The sequence below is a fragment of the Peromyscus californicus genome, unplaced genomic scaffold (genome assembly GCF_007827085.1).
Source record: "Peromyscus californicus insignis strain IS unplaced genomic scaffold, ASM782708v3 Scaffold_8__1_contigs__length_139910024, whole genome shotgun sequence".
NCBI lineage: Eukaryota > Metazoa > Chordata > Mammalia > Rodentia > Cricetidae > Peromyscus > Peromyscus californicus.
The window spans coordinates 59,018,057-59,044,976 of record NW_026294606.1 but is presented as its reverse complement, the minus strand read 5'-3'; the positions used below and the strand labels follow the sequence as shown (position 1 = coordinate 59,044,976).

The 26,920-nt window shown below is 42.6% G+C and overlaps 1 protein-coding gene across 1 annotated transcript in view; it reads right to left on the bottom strand.

Moving 5' to 3' along the window:
* Nucleotides 1-26,282, bottom strand: part of Itih2 (inter-alpha-trypsin inhibitor heavy chain 2) — a 36,076-nt gene extending 9,794 nt beyond the window's left edge. The window contains exons 1-15 of the mRNA XM_052726937.1: nucleotides 26,085-26,282; nucleotides 24,849-24,923; nucleotides 23,319-23,351; nucleotides 21,715-21,884; nucleotides 17,881-17,985; nucleotides 16,223-16,385; nucleotides 13,814-13,921; nucleotides 13,059-13,187; nucleotides 11,554-11,670; nucleotides 9,273-9,441; nucleotides 8,363-8,488; nucleotides 5,807-5,988; nucleotides 4,287-4,472; nucleotides 3,622-3,761; nucleotides 1,192-1,361 (exon numbers count right to left, since the gene is read on the bottom strand). Of these exons, the coding sequence (XP_052582897.1) occupies nucleotides 1,192-1,361; nucleotides 3,622-3,761; nucleotides 4,287-4,472; nucleotides 5,807-5,988; nucleotides 8,363-8,488; nucleotides 9,273-9,441; nucleotides 11,554-11,670; nucleotides 13,059-13,187; nucleotides 13,814-13,921; nucleotides 16,223-16,385; nucleotides 17,881-17,985; nucleotides 21,715-21,884; nucleotides 23,319-23,351; nucleotides 24,849-24,923; nucleotides 26,085-26,168 (1,957 nt within the window). The 5' untranslated portion in view covers nucleotides 26,169-26,282. The remainder of the gene's footprint in view (nucleotides 1-1,191; nucleotides 1,362-3,621; nucleotides 3,762-4,286; nucleotides 4,473-5,806; nucleotides 5,989-8,362; nucleotides 8,489-9,272; nucleotides 9,442-11,553; nucleotides 11,671-13,058; nucleotides 13,188-13,813; nucleotides 13,922-16,222; nucleotides 16,386-17,880; nucleotides 17,986-21,714; nucleotides 21,885-23,318; nucleotides 23,352-24,848; nucleotides 24,924-26,084) is intronic.
* Between the last annotated feature and the right edge of the window lie 638 nt (nucleotides 26,283-26,920).

Sequence of the window (26,920 nt, the reverse complement as noted above, 5' to 3'; positions counted from 1 at the left end):
TAGGAGCTGTCCACCTTGTGACTGGAAACAGGGTCTCTCACTGGGACCTGGGGATCGATGATTTAGGCGGAGCTGGCTGGCCGCTAAACTCCAAGAATTCCCTATTCCCTTGCCTCTACCTCGAGGTGCTGGGATTGCAAGCACATGCCACCACACCCTGATTTTTAGGTGGATGCTGGGTATAGAAATCAGGTCCTTATGCTTGCAAGACAATCATTTTACTGACCCAGCCATTTCCCTAACCTTACTTTCTAAGTAATTCATGCAGTTCCCTGGATTCCCCACTAAAAGTCCCCAGGAACCACAGTACCAGCCAAAATAGTGCAGTGCTAAAGACAGAATGACTCTAGTGACTCAGGAGTAATTTCCTTCTTAAGCAAAATGGTTGCCTATCCTATACTTTCAATAAAAGAAGGGGGTTTGGAGAGATGGCTCAGCGGTGAAGTATGCTTGCTGCTCTTGCAGAAAACCCGAGTTTGTGGTTCCCAGCACCCAAACTGGCAGTTCACAACTGCGTGTAACTCCAGCGCCAGGGACTCTGATGGCCTCTTCTTCTGGCCAGCATGGACACCAGCACACACGGCATGTATTTACAGAGACACATAATAAAAATAAATCTTAAAAAAAGGATTGGAGAAGTACATTGTCAAATGAGAAATCATTAAGGATTTCTTGTTTTGCTCTTTTAGAAAGTTATTTATTTATTCATGTTTTATGTGGGTGAGTGTTTGCCTGCATATGTGTCTGTCCATGTGCATGTCTTGCGCCCTCATAATCCAGAAGATTTTGGATCCCCTTGGAACTGGAGATACAGATGGTTGTGAGCCAACACGTGTGACTCAAACCTTGATCCTCTGGAAATGCAGCAAGTGCTCTTAACTACTGAGCCATCTTTCAAACCCTTCCTTTACTTGGAGACAGGGTCTTGTTATGTAGTCTAGGCCAGTCATGAGGCACTAGGCAGCTCAGAGTGGCCTGAGAGATCAAATCCCCCTGCTTTGGCTTTGGGAATGCTGGGACTTCAGGTGTTCACAATATGTCAAACCAAACTGAAGGAACAAGCTTGAGTCCTTACGGGCACGAGCTGGGAGCGAAAGATGGATCAGAGATGGGGACAGAGGCTTTGGGACTTCCACATAAGACAGGAAGACAACTCTGTATTGTTGCCTCACAAGGTCCTAAAGCACTGACCTGAACAGCAAGAATGGTCCTGGGGTGGGGAGTCGGCCAGCATGCGCTCATTCCCAGCATCATTCTCAATCACCATGGCAGTGAGTGGAGTCACAATGTGATGGTCGAGAGACATCTGCAAGATTGTTTTTGTGATTTTCCTTTTGATGGCAGCTGTAGGAGCCAGACTTCTGCATTCAGGAGATAGATTGAATAACATCACTGTACACAAGGGTGAACTCAGGCCCCGAATCTCTCCACTTGCCTTTCTGATAATCAGCCAAGGCCTAAGCACAGGGTAGGGTGCCTAAGGCAAGAGGGTAGGGTGCCTAAGGCAAGAGGGTAGGGTGCCTAAGGCAAGAGGCAAACAGAACTAACTGACTTCAGGAACCCTAATGCTTTATCTAGCTATGTGGTCTCAAGAGAATATTTTAAAAATTACATTTGGTGTGTGTGTGTGTGTGTGTGTGTGTGTGTGTGTGTGTGTGTGTGTGTGTGCACCACAGTGTCTATGTGAAAGTCAGAGAAAGCTTGTGGGAGTTGGTTCTCTTCTCTCATCATGGAGGACTTCAGGATCAAACTCATATTGGCAAGCATGGCCACAAGCACCTTTATCTGCTGAGCCATCTCACTGTCCTCTCAAGGGATTATTTTATCTATCTATCTATCTATCTATCTATCTATCTATCTATCTATCTATCGATCATCTGTTTATTCAAGACAGCATTTCTCTACGTAACAGCTCTGGCTGTCCTGGAACTCACTTTGTAGACCAGGCTGGCCTCGAACTTATAGAGATCCGCCTGCCTCTGCCTCCTGAATGCTGGTATTAAAGGCATGTGCCACCATTGCCCAGCTTCTTCAAGGGATTAATTTTAAAGGCTTATTTTTTTCAGAGCAGTTTTAGGTTCATAGTGAAATTGAGTAAAAGATACTAAGGGTACTCCATGTCTCCCACCCATCCATAGCCTCCTAGATTACAGAATCTTGTGCCAGAGAGGTACATTTGAGACAACAGATGAACATGCATTGACATATAGATTAGTAATTTACACCGAGGTTTACTTGTACATCCCATGGATAGAGATATAACAGACCTGTCATCACAGAGTCATGTAGGTTAGTTCCTCTGCCCTAAAATGCCCTGTGCTCTACCATCACCTAAAATCCTAGCAACTGCTTATTTTTCTACAGGGCTTTAAAAATCAATATTTAACTTCCAGAGCAACTTCTCTCTGCCTTTAGGTATGGTCAATGTACTTCTGTCCAAGGGGCAGGGATATTTCTTTCTTCAAAGCCACCAATTATACCACATGTATTTTTTTAAATATAATCTTATTGACATCAGAGATTTTCTCTGTGAATCCAGTTATATGATGGTTACAATTCTTGTAACCTAGTTCAATGACCTTGGTCCATCTTCCCAAGAATCTGATCTGAGAGGTGAAGTGGGAACTTTGCAATCGTAAGTTCTAGCAAAGATCCCCATGAAACTCTGGTGCCTGCAGGCAAGGCTGCTCTAATGAGAGGGTTTTATGTTAGAGAGTTGAAATGCAGCTCAAATGAGAAGCCAGAGATGGCATAAGTATCAAAGAGCTGTTCCTTGGGCAACACTGTAATTGCATAGTCATACATTTTTCCTTGGACCTGTTTTCAAGAGGAAATGCAAATAGACTATTGATGTGTACAGCAAAATGGCTAAATCTAGCAGGTGTCATGCTGAGTGAAAGTCAAAAAAGGGTTGTGTGGTTATATGAAATAGACAAAACTAATCAATGGTGATACATGTCAAAATAGTGGCTTCCCTGGATATAGAAAAGGAGACCCTCTGTAGTCCTATACCTACAGCAGGATGGCCATTACATTGAAAAAAATATATATATACACTTAAAATTAATGCACTCCACACATTCACATATGTTACATTTAAATTTTAAACATTTAAAAATTATGTGTATAGGTGTTTTGTGTGCATGTATGTCTCTTTGCACCCCATGAGTGCAGTGGCCACAGACATCAGAAGAGGGTACTGGATCCCCTGGAACTGTAATTACAGAGAGTTGTGAGCTGTCACGTGGGTGCTGGGCGTTGAACCCAGTTCCTCTGGAAGAGCAGCCAGTGCTCTTAACTGCTGAGCCATCTCTCCAGACCCCATATGTTACATTTTTAATAAAAAGAAAAGAAAAGAAGTAACTCAGCTTTAGTTAAAGTTCTAGGAACCAGTCAGTAATAATCTCATCCCTCCATTATTCTCAGTTCCAAATACTTCTTGCTTATGACTTCAAATATCCCATCTGCTGTTTTGTTTACAGTATGGGAATTGTATCCAGAACCTCATGTGTGCTAGGCAAAGGCTTTCACACTAAGCTGTATTCGTAGCCTTGACTTCAATATTATAGGTGGACATTTCATGTTTGTAAGTCTCCATGGTATACACTCTTCTTGCCTTACCTCTCTGCTAGCAGTTGATTGATCGTGAGATAGGCCCAGAGTTTTTTGGTGAAATCAGGGTCTGCATGCTTGTCTTTTGATAGAAAATCCTCCAAGTCATCCATCTGACTCAGGGTTTCCAAGACCAATTCCGTGTTAGCCTGGATAATGGAAGCATCAGTTGATGGACAGCCAGGGACCAGAATTACAGTTAAATCACCAGCTGTAAATGTACTTTGGGGTTAGACAAAGAAGAGAGCCTCGACTGGATAGGTTAAGTGCACAAACTCCAGAGACTGGGTTTGGGTTGGGAGAAAAAGTGAGGTTTTATTAGAATGATTGAAAAGATGATAGGGCTGTGTCATGCCTTCCCTTTCAACTCCTGATTCTGCCCCACACATAAGTGGCTGAGGATGCAGAATGTTAGCTTGTTAACAGAGAGTCCAGGTGTACTAGGGGACCGTTAGAATTGGCTTGTTAACACAGAGACCAAGTGTACTAGGGGACTGTTAGAATTGGCTTGCTAACACAGAGACTGGCTGCAGTAGGGGGACCATTAGGATTGGCTTGTTACCACAGAGACCGGCTGCAGTAGGGGAACCATTAGGATTGGTTTGTTACCACAGAGACCGGCTGCAGTAAGGGACCAGTTAGAATTTTCGGAATAAGCAGGGAAGCAGAAGTACCGAAGTTGCAGTGATGATGCTCTGAATTTCAGCCACTTTACTTGGATCAAATTTTCCAGCCACCACTATCTCAGAGCCTCCAAAGTAGTTGTGGAAACTGTTTTGAGTGACATCTGTTACTGATGCCTGGGGGTAGTTGAACTGAACATTCCTCAGCAGTGGAGTGGAGACCTGGTTGTAAAATTTCTAGAAGTCACAAGAAAGAAAGAAAAAACCACAAGTAGTTATTTTTCATACCACTTTGTAGATCTAAAGTATTTTTCCCTGATGTTTCTCACATATGTAGCAGATAACTCTTAATTTATTTGTATGGACCTTTGGGATGATGGACATGCCTGTGGTCATGAACTCTGGGCCATAAGACAAAAACCTGTTGTTAGGAAATTACCTACAATTTAAGAGCCAAGAATTTCTCCCCTTTCTGTTATGATCAGAAATAAAAGCTTGTGGGCATTCATAATACAGTTTATCTGGGTTGAAATAACCTGAATTAGAACCATATCTTCTAGGTGTCCCAAGCTTTAAATGTTGTACCTGGTGTTAGCATCATTTGGTTTGTCGATTTAATAAACACAGGAGTCATGAAAGAGGATATAAAGCTAACTGTTTTCTAGTCCGAAGTCAGTCATTCTCTCTCTCTCTCTCTCTCTCTCTCTCTCTCTCTCTCTCTCTCTCTCTCTCTCTCTGTGATCGATAGATAAATAAAGGCAATTGGTATTGAAAGTGTAAAATCCTAAGTGAAGCTCCCTGGCTTCAGAATGGCCATGCTAACTGAAGAGAGTTCTCTGAGAGGAATAGAGTTTAGGATAGGGAATGTGCTGAGTAGCTCCCTTAAACTAACAGTGTGAAGGTTTTGTGTGTTAATTAGAATAAAGCGATTTTATTTAAAAATCCAATAAAATAAACAATAGTGTGTGTGTGTGTGTGTGTGTGTGTGTGTGTGTGTGTGTGTGTGTGTGTGTGTGAGAGAGAGAGAGAGAGAGAGAGAGAGAGAGAGAGAGAGAGAGAGAGAGAGAGAGAGAGAGAGAGAGAGACAGAGTCTTAATATTCTTAATATGTAGCCCCGGCTGGCCCAGAACCTGCTATATTCATAGGCTGGCCTAGAACTCACAGAGAGCTACTTGCTTCTACTTTCTGAATGTTGAGATTAAAGGCATTTGTCACCATGCCACCCAACATGTCTCTCTTGTCTAAGGAAGCTTAAAGGGCATAGTTTGACTTGGTTTACATTATAAAAAGGATAAGCAAAATGCCAAGGCAATTCGAAGAGAAAACAGGTGGCCGTGATAGTGGGGTAAGCGATTGCTCGTGGGACCAGGAGGCTGGCAGAAGATGGAGGTTTGAGAAGGCCCTGGTCTTACTGTTTCACATGTCACTGCCAGTGCGGAAAGCAGTGATGGGGAAGTGTGAGAAGGCAATGAACAGTTACTGGGATTTGAAGAGCAAATGCGGCCATAGCAGATCCGAGCCAAGTCCAGCTGTCTTCTGAGGGAGTCAGTTTCGGCAGTGGGATGATGTACCTTGAGCTGAGAGGATGTGTCCCGGTTCCCGTAGATCCGTTGAGCAATACCACGGTTTTCATTGGACAGTCTCTTCAGAAAATCATAGTCGACATCAAATCCTATCCCCAAACTAAACAAGGAGATGTTATCTTGGATGTTCTGCTTCACATTTTTCTGAATTTTGGACAATTTTAGTTCACCTGAAGTTGGCGATGATAGAAAGGCAAGAGGGACCAGTAAGAAGAAGATAATTAGCAAAACTTCTCAAAGCTAAAACTACATTTGCCCTTTGACCCAGGAAGACAAAATTTAGAATATTTCTTAATGGATTCACTCTTTTGTTAAGAATTGAAGTGGGGCAATGATACCTATCCACATTATTTGGGTATAGTGACATTAGAAACAACTCAAAACAAGTGACCCATAAGGGAACTTGGTTAGATTATGGTGCAACTGGGCAGGGGAAGCCTATGCAGCCACTCTATGCATTCATATTGAGTAATCTCAAAAAGCATTCCAAAGTGTAACTAGCACATAGTAATTCTGTGTAAAATGGGGTTTGTTGGGGCATCTTGTACACGCACATAACGGATTTCAAGTGTATTCACCCTGTTACCCATTTTTGTCCCTCTCCCGATTCCTGTTTCTTTCTTTCTCCTTCCAGCTAGCTGCTCTTCTACTTTTGTGTTCAAAGACACGGTGTCTTTGTTTGTGAGTGTGAGAGAGTGAGAGGTATATTCACGTGTGTGTGCGGGGTGCTCACACCTCAGCCATGTATGTGGAACCTAGAGGATGACACTGGGTTCCTTCCTGTATCATTCTCCGCCTTATTGCCTGGAGACTGGGTCTCCCACTGAACTGGAAACCTGCTGCATTGGCTAGGCAGGCTGTCCAGCAAGCTCCTGAGAGCCTCCAGTCCCTGTCCCCACAACGCTGACATTACAGGGGTGAAGAGCCGTGTCCAGTTTTTTAAGAGCATGGGTTCTGGAGATTCAAACTCAGGTCTTTATGGTTGTACGGTAAGTACTTACACCCCCAAGGCATTTCCCCAGCCCCATCAAAGGTATTTAAATAAAAATAAACCATTTACTTGCTTTATGTATATTAATGGTTTGCCTGCATGCATGTATGTACAATATATGTGTCTACTGACCTTGGAGGTCAGAAGAGGGCACTGGATCCTCTGGAACTGGAGTTAGAGATGGCTGTGGGTGCTGGGAATCAAACCAAACCTAGGTCTTCTGCTAAAGCAAGTGCTCTTAACCACTGAGCCATCTCTCCAGCTCCTCAGAGGTATTTTTTAAAAAGGCAAAAATCAAAGTAAATGGCTATCCTTATGTATAATGGGGTATCCTTATATATAATGCATGAATGAATTTGTGTGTGTATATATATATACACACACACATATGTGCATAAAGTAAAACAGGAATGCACTAACGTCTCAGGGAGCTAGTAGCCAGAGACTAACTCCAGTGCAGAAACTGAATGATTAGGAGACAAGAGTAAGAAACAGGCATCATTTAAAAATATGTATTTCCTTTTATTCTTTATGATTTTATTCAAAACTTATATTAAAAAAGCTACACGATATGAATGGAGAAAACGACGGCTCTACCACAAACACATAACAACTGTTCAGGTTGGTCTCAGTACTAATGAAAAGATGGCTCTTCATCCCTCGGAAATCCTGGTTGCTCTTGTGAGCATTGCCCCCCATATTTTCATTTTATTCAGCTGTACAGCACTGGTTAGATACCATCCATGAGTACCTGACAACTCATTCTTGCCATGCCATCTAGCATTCATTATTCCTAATACTTGTCAATATAAAGACACAACTAAGAATAACAGCAGGTAATAGAAACAGGGAGATGCTGAAACCATTTGGTAGATAAGAAAAATGATTTATTGAAAGGTTGTGCAAGCCAGCAGTCATTTCTCCCGTGGCAGCTGGAAGAGGCGTGAAGAACAATAGAGACTACATTCCTGTGGGAACTGAGATAAATACGGGCCATTCACCACTCCCATCTACCATCTTTCCAGACCTAATGTTGAGGAATAAATGCATTTCCCAGCATGCATTAGCAGTTCTCACAATACAGATTAGAGCTCAACCTTAGCTTTCTGAGCCTGTTCTGTGGGGGAGAAGCAGAGGCGTTCAGGAGCAATGCCGATGGGTGGATTAGCACCTGACCATGTGTGGGAGGCTTTACACCCCTGAGGACTTTGTCAGGATTTCACCCCCAGATGCTTCCCCCTTTCTGGTTGGTAACACTGCTGAGATGGTGTCCTAGTCTGTTTTTGCACATCTCTGGATATTTATTTCCCTTGAATTTTGATGCCTTTTATCTTTCATCAGTTCTCATTATGCAAAATCAAATATTCTTGCACAAAGATTTAAAAAGCTTGCTCCTGGGTGCTTCTGGGTCAGGAGACTTTCTTGCAGAGGCAGGGTTTAAAATGTTTTAGAAATGCACATATGCGTCATTACAGTTCCCACAGTAAGCAAATGACATTCTTAAGAAGCAGCAGTGAAGACATTTGTCAATAGAAACTGGAAGCAATGCTCACCCACGGTTGGATCTCCATCAGAAACCAAAACGATCAGAGAGACTGAGTCGGTGCTCAACAATCCCAAGTTATTGGCTTCATTCAAAATGAAAATTGCTCGCAGGAGTGCCTCGTTAATATTTGTGCCTGTTAAAGTAACATAATGCACACACACACAGACACACACAGACACCACAACTTGGATTCAGGTTCAATCTGTCTACTAACTACTTATACATAATTTGCTCAATATTAAATTTGTTTGATTGCTTTCTAAGTGACAAATTTCTCTATGTCTATCAAGATTTCACAGTGCACTAAATTATTTACTTTAGACTATTCCCTTAAAGATGAATAAGCCCTTTAAGGCATCAGCCTGTCATCTTGTAAAGCAATAAACTTAATCTAAATGACCTTGCTGAGATGCTCTGGAAGGTATTTACTTTTTACACACACATATTTACATTACATACATAGTTAATAAGCAAGCCTAGAATGACTTCATAGTTAACAAGGAAGCCTAGAATTACCTCCTAAACTTTTTTTTGATAAAATGACAGGCTGTTTAAAGACATATTTGAGCTACATTGTGTTCTCTTCTTTCTCCACAAACAGTATTCATTTTTAATCAATAAATGTATTATTTAATGCAGACTACTGCAGACTGGGCAAATATCAGTTTGGTGGAGAATAACAATTTTTGGTTGTTGTTGTCGAAGACAAGGTTTTACTGTATAGTCCAAGTTCAAGGCTGGCCTTGAACTAACGGTTACCCTGGGGGACACTGAACTTGCAATTCTTCTACGTCAGTCTCCTAAGTGCTAAGATTGGACGACCTATCCCAGCACTCATCAGGGACTATGATTCTCGAGTGAACCTAGACTGAACCTTCTGTAAGCTTCCCTGTAGACTTTAGACCCAACCCACTCACCTCCATTAGGCTGAATTCTCTCGATGTATCTCTTGGCATCTGCAATTTGTGTTTTAGTAGCTGGCACTAAGTCATTTCTCCAAGTTCGAACATTATGGTTGAAATCAACCACAGAGAATTGGTCTTCAGTTCTTAGGTCATCCAATATGGTCTTCATTGCCTCCACGGTCTATTTCAAAAGAGAACCGAGAGAGGGCTCATCACATACACTTCAAGTAGAAGGAGGGAGATATCAGGAGTCCCGTCACTGCTCCGCCCATCCTCCAAGTGCTGAGTCCAGCTCAACTTATTAAAGAAAACTTTTGTCAGTCACTGCAGTCAACACAGACCTGCCCCTTATGTTCTAAGCATGTTCTATTGGACTTTGGATACTCGAATTTCCTGTCTTCTAAAATGCACCAGTTTGACTAGTTCTACTGTAAGATAAGCAATATGAATTTAGGCCTTCCCTTGGACTTTCTGACACATAGTGGGTACTTCACAGATATTCGCTGAGTGAAGGAAGAAAGGAATGAACAATGAACAAGCATTTGTTTTAGAATGATGATGTTTAACTGGGGGCAATATATGAAGTCACTGTGTGTGTGTGTGTGTGTGTGTGTGTGTGTGTGTGTGTGTGTGTGTGTGTGTACATGTGTATGTGTGCATTTGGAGTCCAGAAGTGAACCTTGGGTGTCGTTCCTCAAGTTTGTCATACCTTGGTTTTTGAGACAGGGTCTTTCACTGGCCTTGCTTTTGCTGATTATGCTAGGTTGGTTGGCCTGTGAGACTCAAGAACCTGTCTCTTGAGTGCTGGGGTTATAAACACATGCTACCATGCTCGTATTTTTTTCACATGAATGTTGGAAATCAAACTGAGGTCATCATGGGTACACAGCAGAGATGTTAGCAATTAACCTATCCCTTCAGTCCTGGTGTAATTTTTAACTGTCACAACTGGTGTTGAGGTTGTACTACTGAGATCAGGTGGGCAGAGGCCAAAGGTGCTGTTCAACATTATGAAACACGCAGGACAGTCTCCCACAGCAAAGAAGAACCACACCAGATATCAACAGCACATTCTTGGAGGACCTCTAGTGCAGTATAAGCCCAAGTGGACAGGGATCATCCAAGACACCCACTTCTTTCAGTTTGTTACCGAGTAGCAATCACTTAACGTGGGCAAAAATAGCTTCCAAAGAAGGACTAGTTAGTTGATTGTTCAAATTAGTTGGCTTAATGGGTAAATTAAGAAATTACCTTTGGGCAGTGGTGGCACACACCTTTAATCCCAGCACTCAGGAGGCAGAAACAGACGGATCTCTGAGTTCAAGGCCAGTCTGGTCTACACCACAAGTTCCAGTACAGCCAGGGCTACACAGAGAAACCCCAAAACCCCCTCAAACACAAGACAAAACAAACAAATAAAAACCTCATTTGTTGTTTTGAATTTCCCCTATCCTATTATTATGGATAAGGTTACGTCGATGATCTCTGAACTGGAAGACATGAGACAGGATAACCACCCCAAGGAATGACAATGTAGATAAAAAAGATAGACTAAAGTCTGGGGAGATGGCTCTGTGGGTAAAGAGCTTGCTGTGAAGGTATGAAGTCTTGGGTTTGGATCACCAATACTCATGCAAAAACCAGATGTGGTGGTAGAGATAGGCAGATCTTCAGGGACTCAGTGGCCAGCCAGTCCAGCCTAGAAGGGTAAGCCCTGGGTTAGGAGAGGAGACTCTGTTTCCAAAGGTAAAGTGCAGAGTAATGGAGGAAGATACCAAAAGTTCATCTCTGGCCTTCATGTGCACTACATAGACACAGACACTCAAATGTATGTAACGCGTGCGCGCGCGCACACACACACACACACACACACACACACACACACACACACACACACACACATTAGGCATGTGAGGATTTTAAAGTTACTTGTGACTAATGACAATATACTAAAGTCAAACACCATGCTGAGACATGATCAGAGTGAGAAGACACTTTATAAGGAAGGGACTTTTCAAAAGGTGAATTTAAAAACAGCAGGAGAGGGAAAAGCAGGAGGGAACATGGAGGAGAAAAGAGTTTTTGTTTTGTTTTTTTACAAGGAAGCATCGATTTTGGTATAAGCCCAGTGGACATACAATAACCTCACAAAACTGGGAAGGACTGACACCCTCAGTCAGTGAGTACCAGTGAATACAGTTTCTGAGTGTTACCCCGAGGTCGGGAGTCAGAGGGAACACGGAATTACTGCATTACTAAAAGATAACCACAGAAGGTGAGACACAGCCCTTACCTGTTTCATCTTTATTCCCCACATGGAGCCACTAACATCAATAACAAAGAGGATGTTTTTGGGAATTGGGTCCAGGTTCTCAGGAGCAAAGAAGTGCACAAAATATCCATTAAATACCTGAAAAACAAAACGTATGTCTGAGTCAGAGGATGACCAGTGTTTGGAAGGTTGGGAACGGAGGCCGGAGACTACAGAGGAGGTGGAAGGTAGAGAACGGAGGCCGGGGACTACACAGGAGGTGGAAGGTAGAGAATGGAGGCCGGGGACTACACAGGAGGTGGAAGGTAGAGAATGGAGGCCGGAGACTACACAGGAGGTGGGCTACAGGAGAAGGAAGCACACGTCCCTGAAGACAAAAACAAGAAGACAGGTAGAAACCTGGCATGTGCCCATCTTTCTCTTCTGATGTTTCTCTTGTGCCTCTGTTCTGGGAGTCTAAACCCTCCTGGGTACCGTTTCTGCCCCACGCTGTTTCATTCTGCCCTATTACACTTCACCCAGTCTTTATCTCAAGCCTCTGTCTAGGCACTCTGCTCAGCAATGGTGAGTCAGGTAGTCTCTGCCTTCACGGGTCTCATCCAGTGAGGATAGACAGCTAACATGTGTTTTCAGCACAGCATGCTAAGTGTTATGATGAGGAAGGAAGTCTCCATAGAAACAGCATCCACACGGGGCCCTGGGAGCTAAGTTTAACACAGCCTACCATTGTGGAACATTATGGAAGTTGAACTCGGTGAGGAGAACAAACACCTGCTTCATGGTCAACTCTAATTGTTAACCTGATTCGATTTAGAGTGATCCAAGGAGAGAGTCTCAGAGGAACTGTCTACATTGGGTTGGCCTGTGGGCATGTCTGCGTGTGTGGGGTTGTCTTAATTAAGTTAACTGTTGTGGGAAGACCCAGCCCATTGTGGGCATCACTATTCCCTTGTCAGGGGGATTCTGAATTTCACAAGAGTAGAGACGATTAGCTGAGCTCAAGCAAGTAAGCAAGTGAGCATGTATGCATCCATTTCTCTCTGCTCTTAACTACAGATATGACATAAATAGCAGCTTTAAGCTCTTGCCATTGTGACTTCCCTGTTATGATGGACTAAAACTTGAAATTGTAAACTGAATAGAAATAGACCCCCTTTCTCTCCTAAGTTTTTTTTTTCTTTTGGTCAGGGTATTTTTTCATCAGAGTAACAGGAATGAAACCAGGACAGCACGCCACCATGCCCAGATTCTTTACGCAGGTTCTGGAGGTTGAACTCAGGCCTTTATGCTTGCATGGCAAATACTTTAGCAACTCACCGATCTCTATAGATCCTTTTATTTGGTTGTTATGGCATAAAGGATAATTCTTGGATGCATATCAGAAAACTATGATCCTAGTCTGTTCTCTGTACACTGAACACTTTTCTTGACACCTAAAAGTGACTCACAAGCCAAGGAGTTTGTTCAACTGCAATGAGATTTTTGGCCTCGGCTCAATAGCTCTCCTGGAGCCAGTCGGCACTCACCTCAAGCTCCCCAGCCTTCTCTTCTCTGTTGACATCATACATCACCACCAGCTCTCCATCCACTGCGGTCTCAGTGCAATTGGGGCATTTTCTTTGCTGTGCTACTGTGGGCTTGAAAGAGACATGTGCCTGCAAAGGACAGGGACATCAGAAGCCGATCTTTGCTCCCAGATCCTGACACCTGATCATGCACGCAAGAGAGCAGCATGCTGACACCATCCATTGGCCTAAGATTTATGGAAATGACAGCAATGGTGCTGTTGAGTGGAGTATCCAACAAACTGTGGTGCTGTGTGCCAGGTACCAGGCCTTTGCAAAGAACTCCAGACAATGTTCCCCCAGATACCTTGGCAGGAATGGCTCCCAACTCTGGAGAGAGTCTGTGTAAGTTCTGAGAGGACTCTGACCTTTTCATGGTTGTTCGTTATTGGCCATCAAGGCAAAGACAATTAAAATGAATATTTCTTGTGATTTATGAAGATTCTCTATGTGAAAGTTGTCTCTTACTACCAGTCAAGTCGATGACTTGGGGAAAATAGAGGTTCCAAAATGGACAAAATGAAACTACATAACTAGAAGTGTTGCTTTGTTTTTTTTAATATTTGTTTTATATTTATATTTAATAGGAAAGACACTCTAGCTTTTGACCTCAGCTCAGACCACTCTTTTTTTTTTCACTGCCCAGAGCATAGGAGGAAAAGAGACAGGACCCAGCGACCACTCAGGTAGCTGGCAAAGTACAATGCATCATGTACCTTCTGCTGTCCCTTGGAGATGACTGGAACACCTTGGAAGTGGCCTTCAAATGTGTCAGGAACATGAAGAAATCTCATCCCTTGAGGTTCAACAATCCACACGTTCACCTAAAAGTGGAGAGGGAATGACAGAATCGAAAGTCTTTAGAGACCTTTAAAGCAGGAAGTAAAGTTACGGTTGAGCCCTCTGATGCTTTTTCTCATCTCTCAGTCTCCCCAGCACGGTTCCATGGTCACTCTGGAAAGTTCCCTGGATAGGATTCATCTCACTGTAGTGGCTAACTCGTTTCTAGCAACTCAGTATCTCTCTGTCACCTCGTGCCTCCAGGATTTATTTTCCCTGTGGTTTGGATGTGCAACTTAGTTTCTTTTCCTGTGGCTGTGATAAAATTTCCTTAAAAGAACAACGTAAGGGAGCCAGAGTTTGTTTTCGCTCACAGTTCAAGGCCCAGTCCATCATGGCGGGGAGTGAAGGCAGCAGGATCGTGCCTAAGCAGATCACATTACACCCAGTCAGGAAACAGAGAGGGATGAATGACTGCAAGCTGCTGCACTTCGATACAGCCCCATTTAACATGGTCCAGGATCCCCTGCTCAGGGCATGTCCCCACCCACAATTATGTCCTCCCACATCAGTTAATATCATCAAGATGATCCTCAGCAGGCATGTCTAGAGACCCTTCTCCCATGTGATTCTAGATTCTGTCAAGTTGACCATTAACACCACCCATCGGGACATGACTTTAATCTGCCTCCCGAAGGTTCACATGCTGGAAACTTGGTCACTGGTGTGGCAGTAGTTGAAGTGGGTGGGGCTCAGGCTGGAGATGGCTCAATGGGTGGAGAGCTTTCCCAGGCAAGCATGAAAATCTAAATTCTAATCCCCATTACTCAGGTCAAATCTGGGTGTGGCAGCACGTAACCTCAGCACTGGGAGATGGAGACAGGAGGGTCCTAGAGACTCACTGGCCATATAATGAGCTCCAGGTTCAGGAAGAGATCCTTTCTTGAAAAAAAATGTGGAAAGCAATAAGAAGATACCTGAAACTAACCTCTAACCTCTACCTGCACACACACACACACACACACACACACACACACACACACACACACACACACACAGGTGAGTGCACCCATGAACACACTCAAACACCCCCAATACACACAAACAAGAAATTGGGCCTTATGCAAGATAGTTGGGTATCACCTCGGAAGGGATGAATGATGGTATTGTGGAGTGAGTTAGTTCTCAAGACAGGAAATTGATATAAAGGGAAGTCACTCATATATTTTCCCTCTTTTGCATAGAGCTGTCTACCTGTTGCTTTACTGTGTTATAAGTCATCATGGAGCCCTTCTCCAGGATGCTAGCACCATGAGATTTTTAAAAAGATTTTTTATTTTATGTGTATGTGTTTGATCTGCGTGTTTTATCTGTGTGCTTATGTGTGTGTGTAATAGAGCAGTATGAAAACAATATATTATTTCACTTTTACATATGTTAAAACTCTTGAGGATGGGTACTTTTTTTTTTTGTTTTTTGTTTTTTTCGAAACAGGGTTTATCTGTGTAGTTTTGGTGCCTGTCCTGGATCTCGTTCTGTAGACCAGGCTGGCCTCGAACTCACAGAGATCCGCCTGCCTCTGCCCCCAAGTGATGGGATTAAAGGCATGTGCCACCACCACCTGGCTGAGGATGGATACTTTATAGGCAAAGAAGTTTATTTATTTGGCTTATGATTCTGAGGAGTGCAAGACTCAAACCTCAGATTTACAGACAACAATGTAGAAGCTCAGGACACCTTCACCCTGAAGGTTGGTTTGTGAGTTCAGTGGTGCATTACTCAAACCCTGGAATCTGAATTTGAGCTTATTTGGAAACAAGTCTTCAGGGATGTGACTAAGATAAGGATCTTTAGGGCAAGTCATCCTCTGCTACTTGGCTCTTCATCCAGTAAGGGGAAGGCAGAAGAGATTTGAGATGCTCAGGGTAGGAGCAAATATTAGAGTCGAAAGGCCCTAGGCCAAGGACTGCCAGCACCCTGCAGATACCAGAAGCCAGAAACAGTATGTGCTCTGCACTCTCGGCTTGGAATTAAAATTCACAAGGATCAATCATCCTCCCCATCTGTGAACAATGCACTCTTCAGACTGTGAGAGAACAAATTTCTGCTGTTTTAGGTTACACTGTGTGTGATCATTTGTTACAGCAACCAGTACACTGATAAGCACCTGAGGAAAGCTCATGTTGGAACCTGTAGAGAAGTGGTGTGGTTGACTCCAACCCCGAATTTTTTTAGTACACTACATTGCTTTTCAGAGCTAACGGCATCAAACACCACGGATGGTGGTGGTAACAAAAATAAACCAGAGATATGTGCTGTTGCTGACCCTATGAACCCAGGCTCACCTCCAAGTGCTTGGCCAGCCTCCCTGGCTGCAAATGAATCTTGTGCTCATAGGATCCCAGCTTCCTCCACTTCACCTCCTGGTAATGAAGTTCAAACTGCACCTTTGCTCCAGGGGGGATGTTCACTTCGGTGTTAAAGTTCTCCATATCAAGAGTTCTGCTCCTAGATGTGGGAGACCCCAACACAAGTGATTACACACGTGAAGGAGTTTCAAGACACACCATTTAGACAGAGTTCTCATCTTCATCCTGGTTGATCACACCTGCTCAGTTGTTCATGAACTTGGTACATCAGAGAAAAGGGCAAGTTGGAGATAAATTAAATCAAGCCAAGAATTTTAACCTCTCCATCTGACCTATTTATTTATTTATTTAGCTGCTCACTGGTTTGAATGTCGTTGGCCAAAGGACCATTGATTGGGTACTGGATTGAGGGACTCAACAGGTATCATTTCTGATATAGCAGTTATGTAAGCTGACATCATTACTCTCAACTTTTAGATGATAAGTGAGGCTCGTAGAGGGTGAGAAACTTACCCAAGATGCCTCACAACTAGTCAGTTGAAGAACCAGGACTCAGACACAAGCTTAGGTATCTCCAAAGGTGGTGCTTATTCCCTACACTGCATTCTGAGACTTTTGTTCAGTTTGTTATATTTTAGGAGGTCTACAGAGGGACAAATATCAGTGTTTTATAGAACTGAATCTGTGTTTCCAATGGAAACCCCCTCCCCATTTTTTTCTGCTTAAACATTCTTTCTTTCTTTCTTTCTTTCTTTCTTTCTTTCTTTCTTTCTTTCTTTTTCTTTCTTTCTTTCTTTCTTTCTCATCCTGGGTGCAGTTTCCCCTCCCTCCTCTTCTCCCAGCCCCTCCCTCTACCACCCTTCTGTCCCCCTATCCACTCCTCCTCCATTTCTATTCAGAAAACGGCAGGCTTCCCATGATATCAAACATGGCTTATCAAATTGTAGTGAGACTACGCACCTCTCCATGTGTTAAGGCTGGGAAGGCAACCAGTATGAGGAGTAGGGTCCCCGAAACCAATAAAAGAGTCAGAGACAGCCCCTGCTCCCTCTGTTAGGAGATCCACAAGAAGACCAAGCTACACAACTGTCACATATATGCAGAGGGCCTAGGTCAGTCCCATGCAGGCTCCCTGGTTGTTGGTTCAGTCTCTGTGAGCTCCTGTGATATGAGTCCAGGTTAGTGAATTCTGTGGGTTTCCTTGTAATGAAAATCACTATCAAATCCAGTATGATGGCTGCTTTTTAGGCGCTTACTTAGAGTTTTAAGGAGGAAGCAGCAAGATTTTCCAGTGAAGTTGAATCCAGCATCAAGACTAACAATGAATGGTGTGTGTATGTGTATATGTATATATATATACATATATTTATATACATATATACATATATATATACATATACATATATATGATAAGGTCTCACTGTGTAGCCCTGCCTAACTTGGAAGTCACTATGTAGACCAGGTTGGTCTTGAACTCACAGAGACCCATCTGCCTCTGGAGTTCTGGGATTAAAGATATATGCCCCTACACCTGAGTAAATGGCTCTGAGGTACTCTGGAGCCTGGTGTGCCCTGGGAAGAACGGGGCAGGAGGAAAGCAGATAAGATGGCAAGCCCTGATCCTTAGCCCTTACCTCACCCATCCGGCCGTCTTGCCTTTGGCTCTTGCCTGTGAATAAAGAGCTCGGCCCACAGTTTTCTCTCTGATGGTGCTTGTAAATGTCATACCATTCACGGTCCTAGAACAGACAGAAATCAACGGTGGGCCACGTTAGCAGTCTTAGGAACACTATCAAAGAACAAGCAATTGATGAATGGAGGCAGTGATCACTTTGAATCTGCGGGAAACAAGAAGCGTGATCTTGTATAGACAGGACTTTCTATCTGACTGTGATTTGAGAGAAGTTAAATTGGGTTCCAGCTCCCCAAATTTCTCTCATGTACTACTATATGTTTAAGCTTTCCCATATCCAAATCATACTCTTTGGGTGAAGCATGGGGGTGTGGTTATGCCCTTTGAATGTGGCAGGTGCCTAGGAGAGGTGGCTGGTAAGCCAAATCATTCTTTGGAGAGTTAAGAATTAAACATAGTCTGGTGTCCTACCAAAATTGGTAGATTGAATTCTCCCTCCCAGGGTAATGGTTTTAGAAAGTGGGGACTTTAGAAGGTGTTTAGGTCATGAGAGAGGCACCCTCACAAGTGGGATGAATACCATTATAAAAGAGAAGCCGAAGCTCTGTCCCCTTCCCACCATGTGAAGGCAGCTACAAGAAAACCACCTATGAACCAGAAAGTGAGATTGCACCAGACACTGAATTTGCCAGCACCTTGATCTTGGATTTTCCAGCCGCCTGAACTATGAAAATAATATTTTTTTTTGTGTTGTTTACACCCACCCATCCTGTAGTACTCAGTTTTGGCAGCACCAACCAATTAAGACAAGAGGGGATGCAGTCCTGGAAGGATAGAAAATAATGTGGAAAGATGGAGGAGAGCCCAGCTGAATCTTCCTAAATGTTTCTGTTTATCTCCTCCACATCTCCCTTGGGGATTCCCTGCTTTCTCTTTGTATCTTTGCCTCTATCCTTCTGATTCTTAGTTGGCTTGTACTTAATTCTCACCAAGTAATGATGTTTGGAGGAATAGAATTCTGTAATCTTAACTTAATAGTCCTTAAATGGAATCATCTCCCTGAAGGAAACATTTAGAACTAGATGGGAAAGTTTCTGGTGGCCATGGTGACTGGGAAGTGCCACTGGCGTTCATGAAAGTCATCAAAAATGCTAGAAATGCTATAATAGAAGGAGTGACATCCCTGCAGGATTTCCCTCCCCAGGTACCAATAAGCATACAGGTAGGAGAAACATTTCCAGGCTTTATCTTTCACAGGACAGAAATTAGACCCAAGAAGATAAGTGACTTGCTCAAGCTGGTCAGAACAGGAATGAAAACAAAGCTCAGTGTCCAGACCAGCATCTTCCCATCAGATCATAGACAGATTCAAGGTTGAACAAGTCTCTATAGAGACACGATTATCTTCCACAGTGATGTTTGGATTTTTTTAAAAAATCTATTTATCTATTATGTGTACAGTGTTCTGCCTGCATGTATGCCTGCACACCAGAAGAGGGCACCAGATCTCATTGCAGATGGTAGTCAGCCACCATGTGGTTGCTGGGAAAAGACCTCCAGAAGAGCAGCCAGTGCTCTTAACCTCTGAGCCATCTTTCCAACCCTGCATTTGAGATCTTGAGTAAAGGTAGAAAAAATATTTTGGCTGATCCTAAGGTCTACATAATCCATTCTGTCTTCTCCAGTCTATAAATTCAACCCAAGCAAAGGCAGACCAAAATAAATGCACATTTCATGGTGTTGCCTTTTGTTACCCTAAGGAGGGAAAGAAGAAAAAAAAAATGAATGAACTGAACTGAATTATTGAATTAGTTTAAAATGTCATTTATATTCATGGTGCCGCACAGAAGCACTATAGAAAACTTCTCCCTCCCATTTACTTTCTAGAAAGAGCTAACTGAAATTGTCCTAGAAGTCAGGCTTGGTGGTGCATGCCATTAACCCCAGCACTTGGAAGCAGAGGTAGATGAGGGCAGGACAGGATTTATAGAGATACTCTATCAAAACATCTAAAATTTTAAGATAATTCAAAAAATACCAATCTACATAATGCTTTTTTCACATATTTTAATTTTTTTTCCATTTTAGAAAGTATAGTGAACATAGGAAATGTTGAGATGGTTCAGCGGGTAAAGGCGCTTGTCACCAAGCCTGATGATCTGAGTTTGATTCCCAGAATGCACACAGTAGAAGGAGAGCGCTGACTTCTACAAACTGTCCTCTGACCTTCATGAATTTACTGAGGCATGGACATGCACACACACACACACACACACACACACACACACACACACACACACACATACACACACACATGCACAAACACACAGTGAATAATAAAAACAACTTAAAAATTAAAAAACCAAGATATATAGTTAACATGGATCGACAGGTTTTTTGTTTTGTTTTGTTTGTTTTTCGAGACAGGGTTTCTCTGTGTGACTCTGTCTGTCCTGGAACTTGTTCTGTAGACCAACCTGGCCTTGAACTCACAGCAATCAGCCTGCTTCTGCCTCCTGAGTACTGGGACTAAAGACGAATCTACAGATTTTATCATTCAAAAGACTTGCTAGTCAAAACACTTGCAAACTAAATCTTTTGTTTTATTCATTGCCTTGGTGTATAAAAGGAAAAAAGGCAAGGGCTACATGGATGTCCACGTGACTGACCCCCATTCCAATTACCTTCAGGAACATTATTTAGCTTTAACATGCAAAGACTCCAAATGGATAATGGGCTCAGCTATGAATGGTAGCAGAATAGTTAACTTCTTTAATTAAGAAAAATTTCAAAATTATAAAAATATCAAGAGAATAGTATAAGAGGCCACCATAAAAGCCATCACTGGCATTCATTATCAATATCGAGCCAATCTTAGTTCGTCTGTACTCAATTGCTTTCCACCTCAATTATTTGGAAACGAGTCTCCAACCTCATATCATTTCACCCATGAGCACTTCAACATCTACTTTGCAGTAGAGCTTTAAAACTTCTATGTGAGTAACAGAGCCATTGGGTAGAAAATGGAAACGTTGTAAATGAGGCATGAGAAATAATCCTAACAGAGCTGTCAACCATTGAGCTGACTGCCACAAGAAGTGGTGAGTTAATGATTAAGGAAAAAGTCAAGTCTAGCCTTTATAACCCACTCATTAGAGATGTCATGGAGAAATCCAAACACGGGACATGAGACTGGGTTTAATGGCTGGCTCTCAACTCCTTCCCCCTAAAGAAATGTGTGGCACACAGCACTAACTTATTACTAATACACTCATGTGGTATCCTATAAGATTCACGCCTTTCTCTCTCTCAAAGAACTCCCATGTAAATGTGAGTAAGCAGAATGTGCCTACCGTAGTAGGGGGCTTACGTCTGCTTCAGTGTGTTACAGAGGAGAGGTGGGGGCTGGAGAGATGCTCTGTCAGTAAAGTACTTGCTGTGCAAATATGAGTTCGATTCTCAGCACCTACATAAAGACTGGGCATGGTGACCCATGCTTGTGATCCCAGCACTGGTGACACAAAAACCAGTGGGTCCCTGGAGCTCTCTGGTCAGCTAGGCTAGCCTACTTGGTGAGTTCCATGCCAGTGAGGAATCTTGTCTTATACCCAAGGGTGACCTCTGCCCACCACACATGAACATGCATGTGCAACTTCACACACACACACACACACACACACACACACACACACACACACACACACACAACCTATCTCATAGTGACACAAAGTAGAACTACCAGAGCAGTGCACCCTTAAGGTTCATTAGAGCAGGAGGGCTTTTGATGCCAAGACACAGGAGCATCCAATCCCCGTTCTACACAGGAGTTACTCACATGGTGAAGTTGGTGATAAAGGCTCCTTTGGGGATTTGAACGTCAAACACGACAGTTTGGGGCTGTGGGGAATTATTCACCAGTTTGCTCTGGATGATAGTGGTGGCCATCCGAGAAGTAATAGTCGACTGGACTTTGTAGCTATAAAGAGTTACTTGATCAACATCGTCCTGAAATTGGCAAGACAGTGTAACTGTAGTAACAAAATACCCACATGGAATGCACTATGTATATGATGTTCCAATTGGTCTATTTTACTTGTTATGAACAACTCTAGGGTAGTTGGTAAATACATAACTCAGGCACCGCTAAGCAATCTTCTAACTCCTTGAAATACCCCACAAAGAAATGGGTCACTGCTATGATGTCTCCTTTCTCTTCTTCTCCCACCTCTCTCTCCCTCTCTTTTTCCCTCTCTTCTTCCTTTCATGCTTCTTTTCCTTCTTTCCATCATTTTAGAATCTGAGGAGGAAATGAATGTGGGAAGCAAGATGGACTGAAAGAGTTCAGGAAATAATTTCTCATAGAGCTGCTACTAGGGAGAGGAGAGGGGATGGCAGGGTCAAGAGAAGACCCTGGCTCTGTCTTCAGAGTGAAATGCAAGCAGGGGTGCTGTGGAGTGAACTGTATATGCAACCCCCAAACTCCGTATTGCTACCTATTTCCTTCAGTATCATCCATTATTATTACACCTCAGCCCTTGCTTCTTTTCCTGTATTAAAACAAGCTAAGCGAACACTCAGGCTGCACAACATAAACAGAACTATCCTGTCCAGGACATTTTGATTCAATTATTTGTTTAATAATACCTTGGGCCTCCTTTTCTCTCCTCTATGGTTGAAGGTAACCCCAGTTTAAGAAAACGAAATGAAACAGTGATGATCGCAGACCAGGTATAAAAAATACCTCCTTTAGAATGTTCCTGAGAGCTGTAAGTTCCTTCAGATCTGTGACAATGTGTGTCCTGTTAGATTTTGCTTTATCTTCTCCCAAGATTTGCTTACTTCGCTATTAGGTTCTATCCCTCAGATGTTGTTCTCCAAGATTAATGCTTCCAACTAGTTAGCCCCCAAGCCTATCTCAAACTAAGATAAAATCCAGGCCAATTTATTTACCCTTCCCCCTGCTTCATGCGGAAGTTCTCAGTTCAGAACAGGAAGTCAACACAGACCACTTCTTGGGTGTTCTCTTGTGACAGGAAGGTCCACTCTGGACCTTTCAGGAACTTGAGCCACACTGCCTGAGAGCGGCTTTCTACAGCCACTCTTTGACTTGCTACAGCTACCAGGCATCATAGTTTTAAATCAAAGCTGTTAAGTCTGGATTAAATACATATTGTGGGGTGGAATCTACATCATTAGTAAAACGTGAGAAGATGAGAAAGGCATTTCAGCCCTCAGTGGCATCTGCCCTGCCGGCCAGCACTATGCTCTTCAAAGCTGAGCTTCAGAAGGACTTTCAGAGTTGAGCAAGGCAAAGTTTCAAAAGTCAGGTCAATACTTCCAGTGACAGAGACAAAGGAGACTCCTGGATTGATTTCCAGGTAATAATTAACAGGAAAATCTCTCACACACCAATCCATGACACAACCAAAGTCAACTTACCGTCTCCTCCCCTGATTCTTCAGGAAGGCTTCTCTGTGGAAGGAAGTCAGAGAGATAGTTATTCTTCAGTCACTTGAGGCTTACTACCTCAAATATCCTATATTCTCAAATAGACAATTATGTTCCTTCCATACCGTGGGATAAGTCATTTATTGGCATCAAGACACAAATATGGAGCATTATGGAAAATGATTTTTCCATCTGTGAATTTCTCTGAACAACTTTCTCAGCCACTGTTCTTTTGTTGGGATGTACATTGCTCTACGATAGAATGTTATTAAAGCTTTCAGGTCAAAGCTTTGGAAGAACTTTCTCCATGAAATTTTCTGATCTTCAAGTTAGTTTCCTTTACTGTTTCCATAGCAGAATACACCTTCCCTTTAGAACACTTACCTTGCTCATGATGATCCGCCTTACGTGGGGAACAGTTTAAGGTCTGCCTCTTCCTTTTAGACTAAGGAGCATGAGAGCAGGGACTTACATGTACTTCCTACATGGTTAGCCCTGGAGCCACACACGTGAAGGGTACATTGAAAATTCTATGCTCTTAATCACCTACTGTGTTAGAAGATTAGCTACATGAGTACGGGTCCTGTGAGCATGGACAAAGGACTCCCCTTACCTTTGAAAGGTAAGCATCTTAAGAGCTATGGGCATACTTTAATGTCCCAGGGATTAGAAAATAAGTCCATTGTTATATGTGAGCTAATTTTGGGTGGGCTGATATTTTAGCAGATGCTGTGTGTGTGACACAGGTCAAGAATTGTCTTTGGGGGGTTTTGTTTGTTTATTTGTCTTTGGGACACTCTGTAGTCCAAGCTGTCCTGGAGCTTGCCATGTATGTAGCTCAAGCTAGCCTCAACTTTGTAGCAACCCTCCTGCCTCAGCCTCTAGAGCACTGTAGTTATATGCTCCACCATACCCAACTCTTTTAGACATTTTAACACAACGTTTAACGACTAAGTTTTCTCTCCAGAGGCTACATAAAAACCCTGACACAAAGTCCTGACTATTGGGTTTTTGAATATTATTGATCTATAAAAGCTGGACTTTAGAAAGTCAAACATTCATACTCAGACAAAGCCAGTTGTCTCTCAGCTTAGTGTTATTTCCATAAATACGTCCTTTCTCAGTATGTGGGCTCTGTGGTGGGAGAAGCCAAAACCTTGCTGGCATGGTTGAGCACCCCCTCCCCATAAATTAGGAGATTTTCTGTGTCTCCTCAGCAGCCTCCAGGATGTGAACTCAAGCATGTCTAGTTCTCTGGACCAAAATGCTCTTCCTTTGACTAAATGTCCAGAGGAAGGAGAATGTGTGGCTTTACTGTGTCCTTTATAAGTAGAAGTTTCAGGAAAATAATGTGAAAGTCTCTTTGTACATCACCTTGACAATATTCCACAAGAGTGTAGCAATACTGGCCTATTCTCTGTTAGAAAAAAAAACAAATTATTGAGACAATAGAGTCATGTTTTACCTCTTCTCCAGTCATGATCTCTTTCACCTGTTTTCACCATTTAGAGTTTACTATACCTGGTATCTTCTTCTGTTCTCTACAAATGGAAATTTGTCTGGGGCCAGTTTCACAGGACCGTCGTATTCTGCAAACTTAAAAGACAGTTGAGGTTGTTCAATTTCTTTTAAAAATCATCTACGGGAAAAGAGGCAGCCTACATTCGTTATATTTTTAATATATTAATTTCTTCAATATGTATATTTGCTAGCTAGGTCTCAGAAATAAGTAAATGGAAATGAACTATTTCAAATTCATTGGGTGTAAGAATTCAGTTGTGAGTGTGCCTGAAGAAGGTAGACAGACATGTAATCTAATGATAAAAGTTCCTAGAAAAGCACTTGGATGGAGTAGCGGGCCTTACTCATGTAGGACTGGACAGACGTAGGTATGGAAAGAGGGCTGGTTGGAAATTACTGAAAAAGCACAAACATGTCTGGGTGCTTTAGCTTCAGTCTGAGATTTCTGACACATTCTTGTGGTTTTCAGAGTGTTGGAAAATATGATAGTTTCTAAGTAGAGCGATTTTCTCCTCCTGAAAACACACTGTTTTTTCCTCTGTCATTTTTATGTGCAATCCACTCCTTGGGATTTTCTAGAATAATCCTGTAACACATTGTTCTCTGCCGGCACAGAAGTAGTGCTTGAGTGGTATTCAGAATGACTCAGTTCAAGGTTTATCCCACACTGGGATGGCAGGAGGTCCCAAGTGGAGACCTGAAAGCCACGGGTGTCATCCCTGCATTTTTCCACTTGTGCTTCCACCCTCTACTATCAGAATATTTAAAGTGTTCGTTTTACAAAATAATTGTTTGCTCAGGCATAAAAGACAATGATGCTGTGAGAATGACTGAGCCCAAGAGTAGTAACAGTATTTCTATATAACAATACCAGCAACCACTAAGTAGTTCCAGTTCATGGGCTATGCCCGGTAGTTTATGGACATCTCTTCATTCTTATGGCAACCCTTTGGCATAGGTCTGTTCTAACACACATTTTTATATAAAAAGTGGGCAACTCTGCTCCATATATGCTACACTGGGATATCTGACTACTGAACTTGACTTAAATTTCATGCAAAAACCTCTTAATATCTTAAGAGGTCAATACATCTCATAATTATAACATGCTGTCTGATGAATGTTCTCCTAAGTTTCTGCTCTACACAGAACAAGGTCATTGAACAGAAATAGCACTCAGCTATTTGCAGCCCCTTTGTTTAGGCCAATAGCTAGGAGACCCACAGAAGTACTTACTTCAGAGTACCCATTTATGGGGATTTCGAAGGCTTGTCCTTCCAAAAGGAATAGCCAGATGAGAACGCACGGGAGTCGCTGCATTTTGCTGGACAGCTGTGCCAAGCTCTCCAGAGCAGAAGGTCTGGGTGAATCCCCCTCCTACTGAACAGCAGCTTGATTCTGTTGAGGAGAGCAGTTGATCTGTCGAGGAGAGCAGTTCGTTTTTAAAAGAAGAAGAAAGCACTCTAACTTTGCTCAAATTCAGGACAAATATTTGATCTGGAGTCAAACTTGAGCTATGGGGGTGGAAGGGACAGTGGGGGTTATTCAAACAGCAAAGCCAGGAGCAGTTCCTGGACCGTAGGGGTGAGTCAGGGTCAGACCCAGGGTTTGATGATTGTGCACCCCACTCTTGATTTTGTTGATTTTAATTTATCTTAAAGTTAGAGAGACTTGAAGATAATTATCACCCTCTTTAAAGGTCCAAGTAAGGAACTACATTAAGGAATAAACCCAGAAAGAAGAGCTAAACCAACAATGTCTGGAGATAAAATTATTTCATTTAAATGAGAGCAGGAGGGCTGGAGAGATGGCTCAGTGGTCAAGAGCGCTTGGTGTTCTTGCAGAGGACCCAGGTTCTATTCCCAGCACATGTGTGGTGGTGTACATACACACAAGCAGACAAAATACTCAGACACATAAAATAAATAAATCTAGAAATATTAAAAGAGAGCAAGAGGCATTTAGGAAATATAAGAGAAGAAATATAGCCATTTTCTGAGGAGAGAATTCATGCTTCCTGTTTCCTCCGTGTCACTTTGATAACTGAGTACTTGCTACATATAAAGATCATG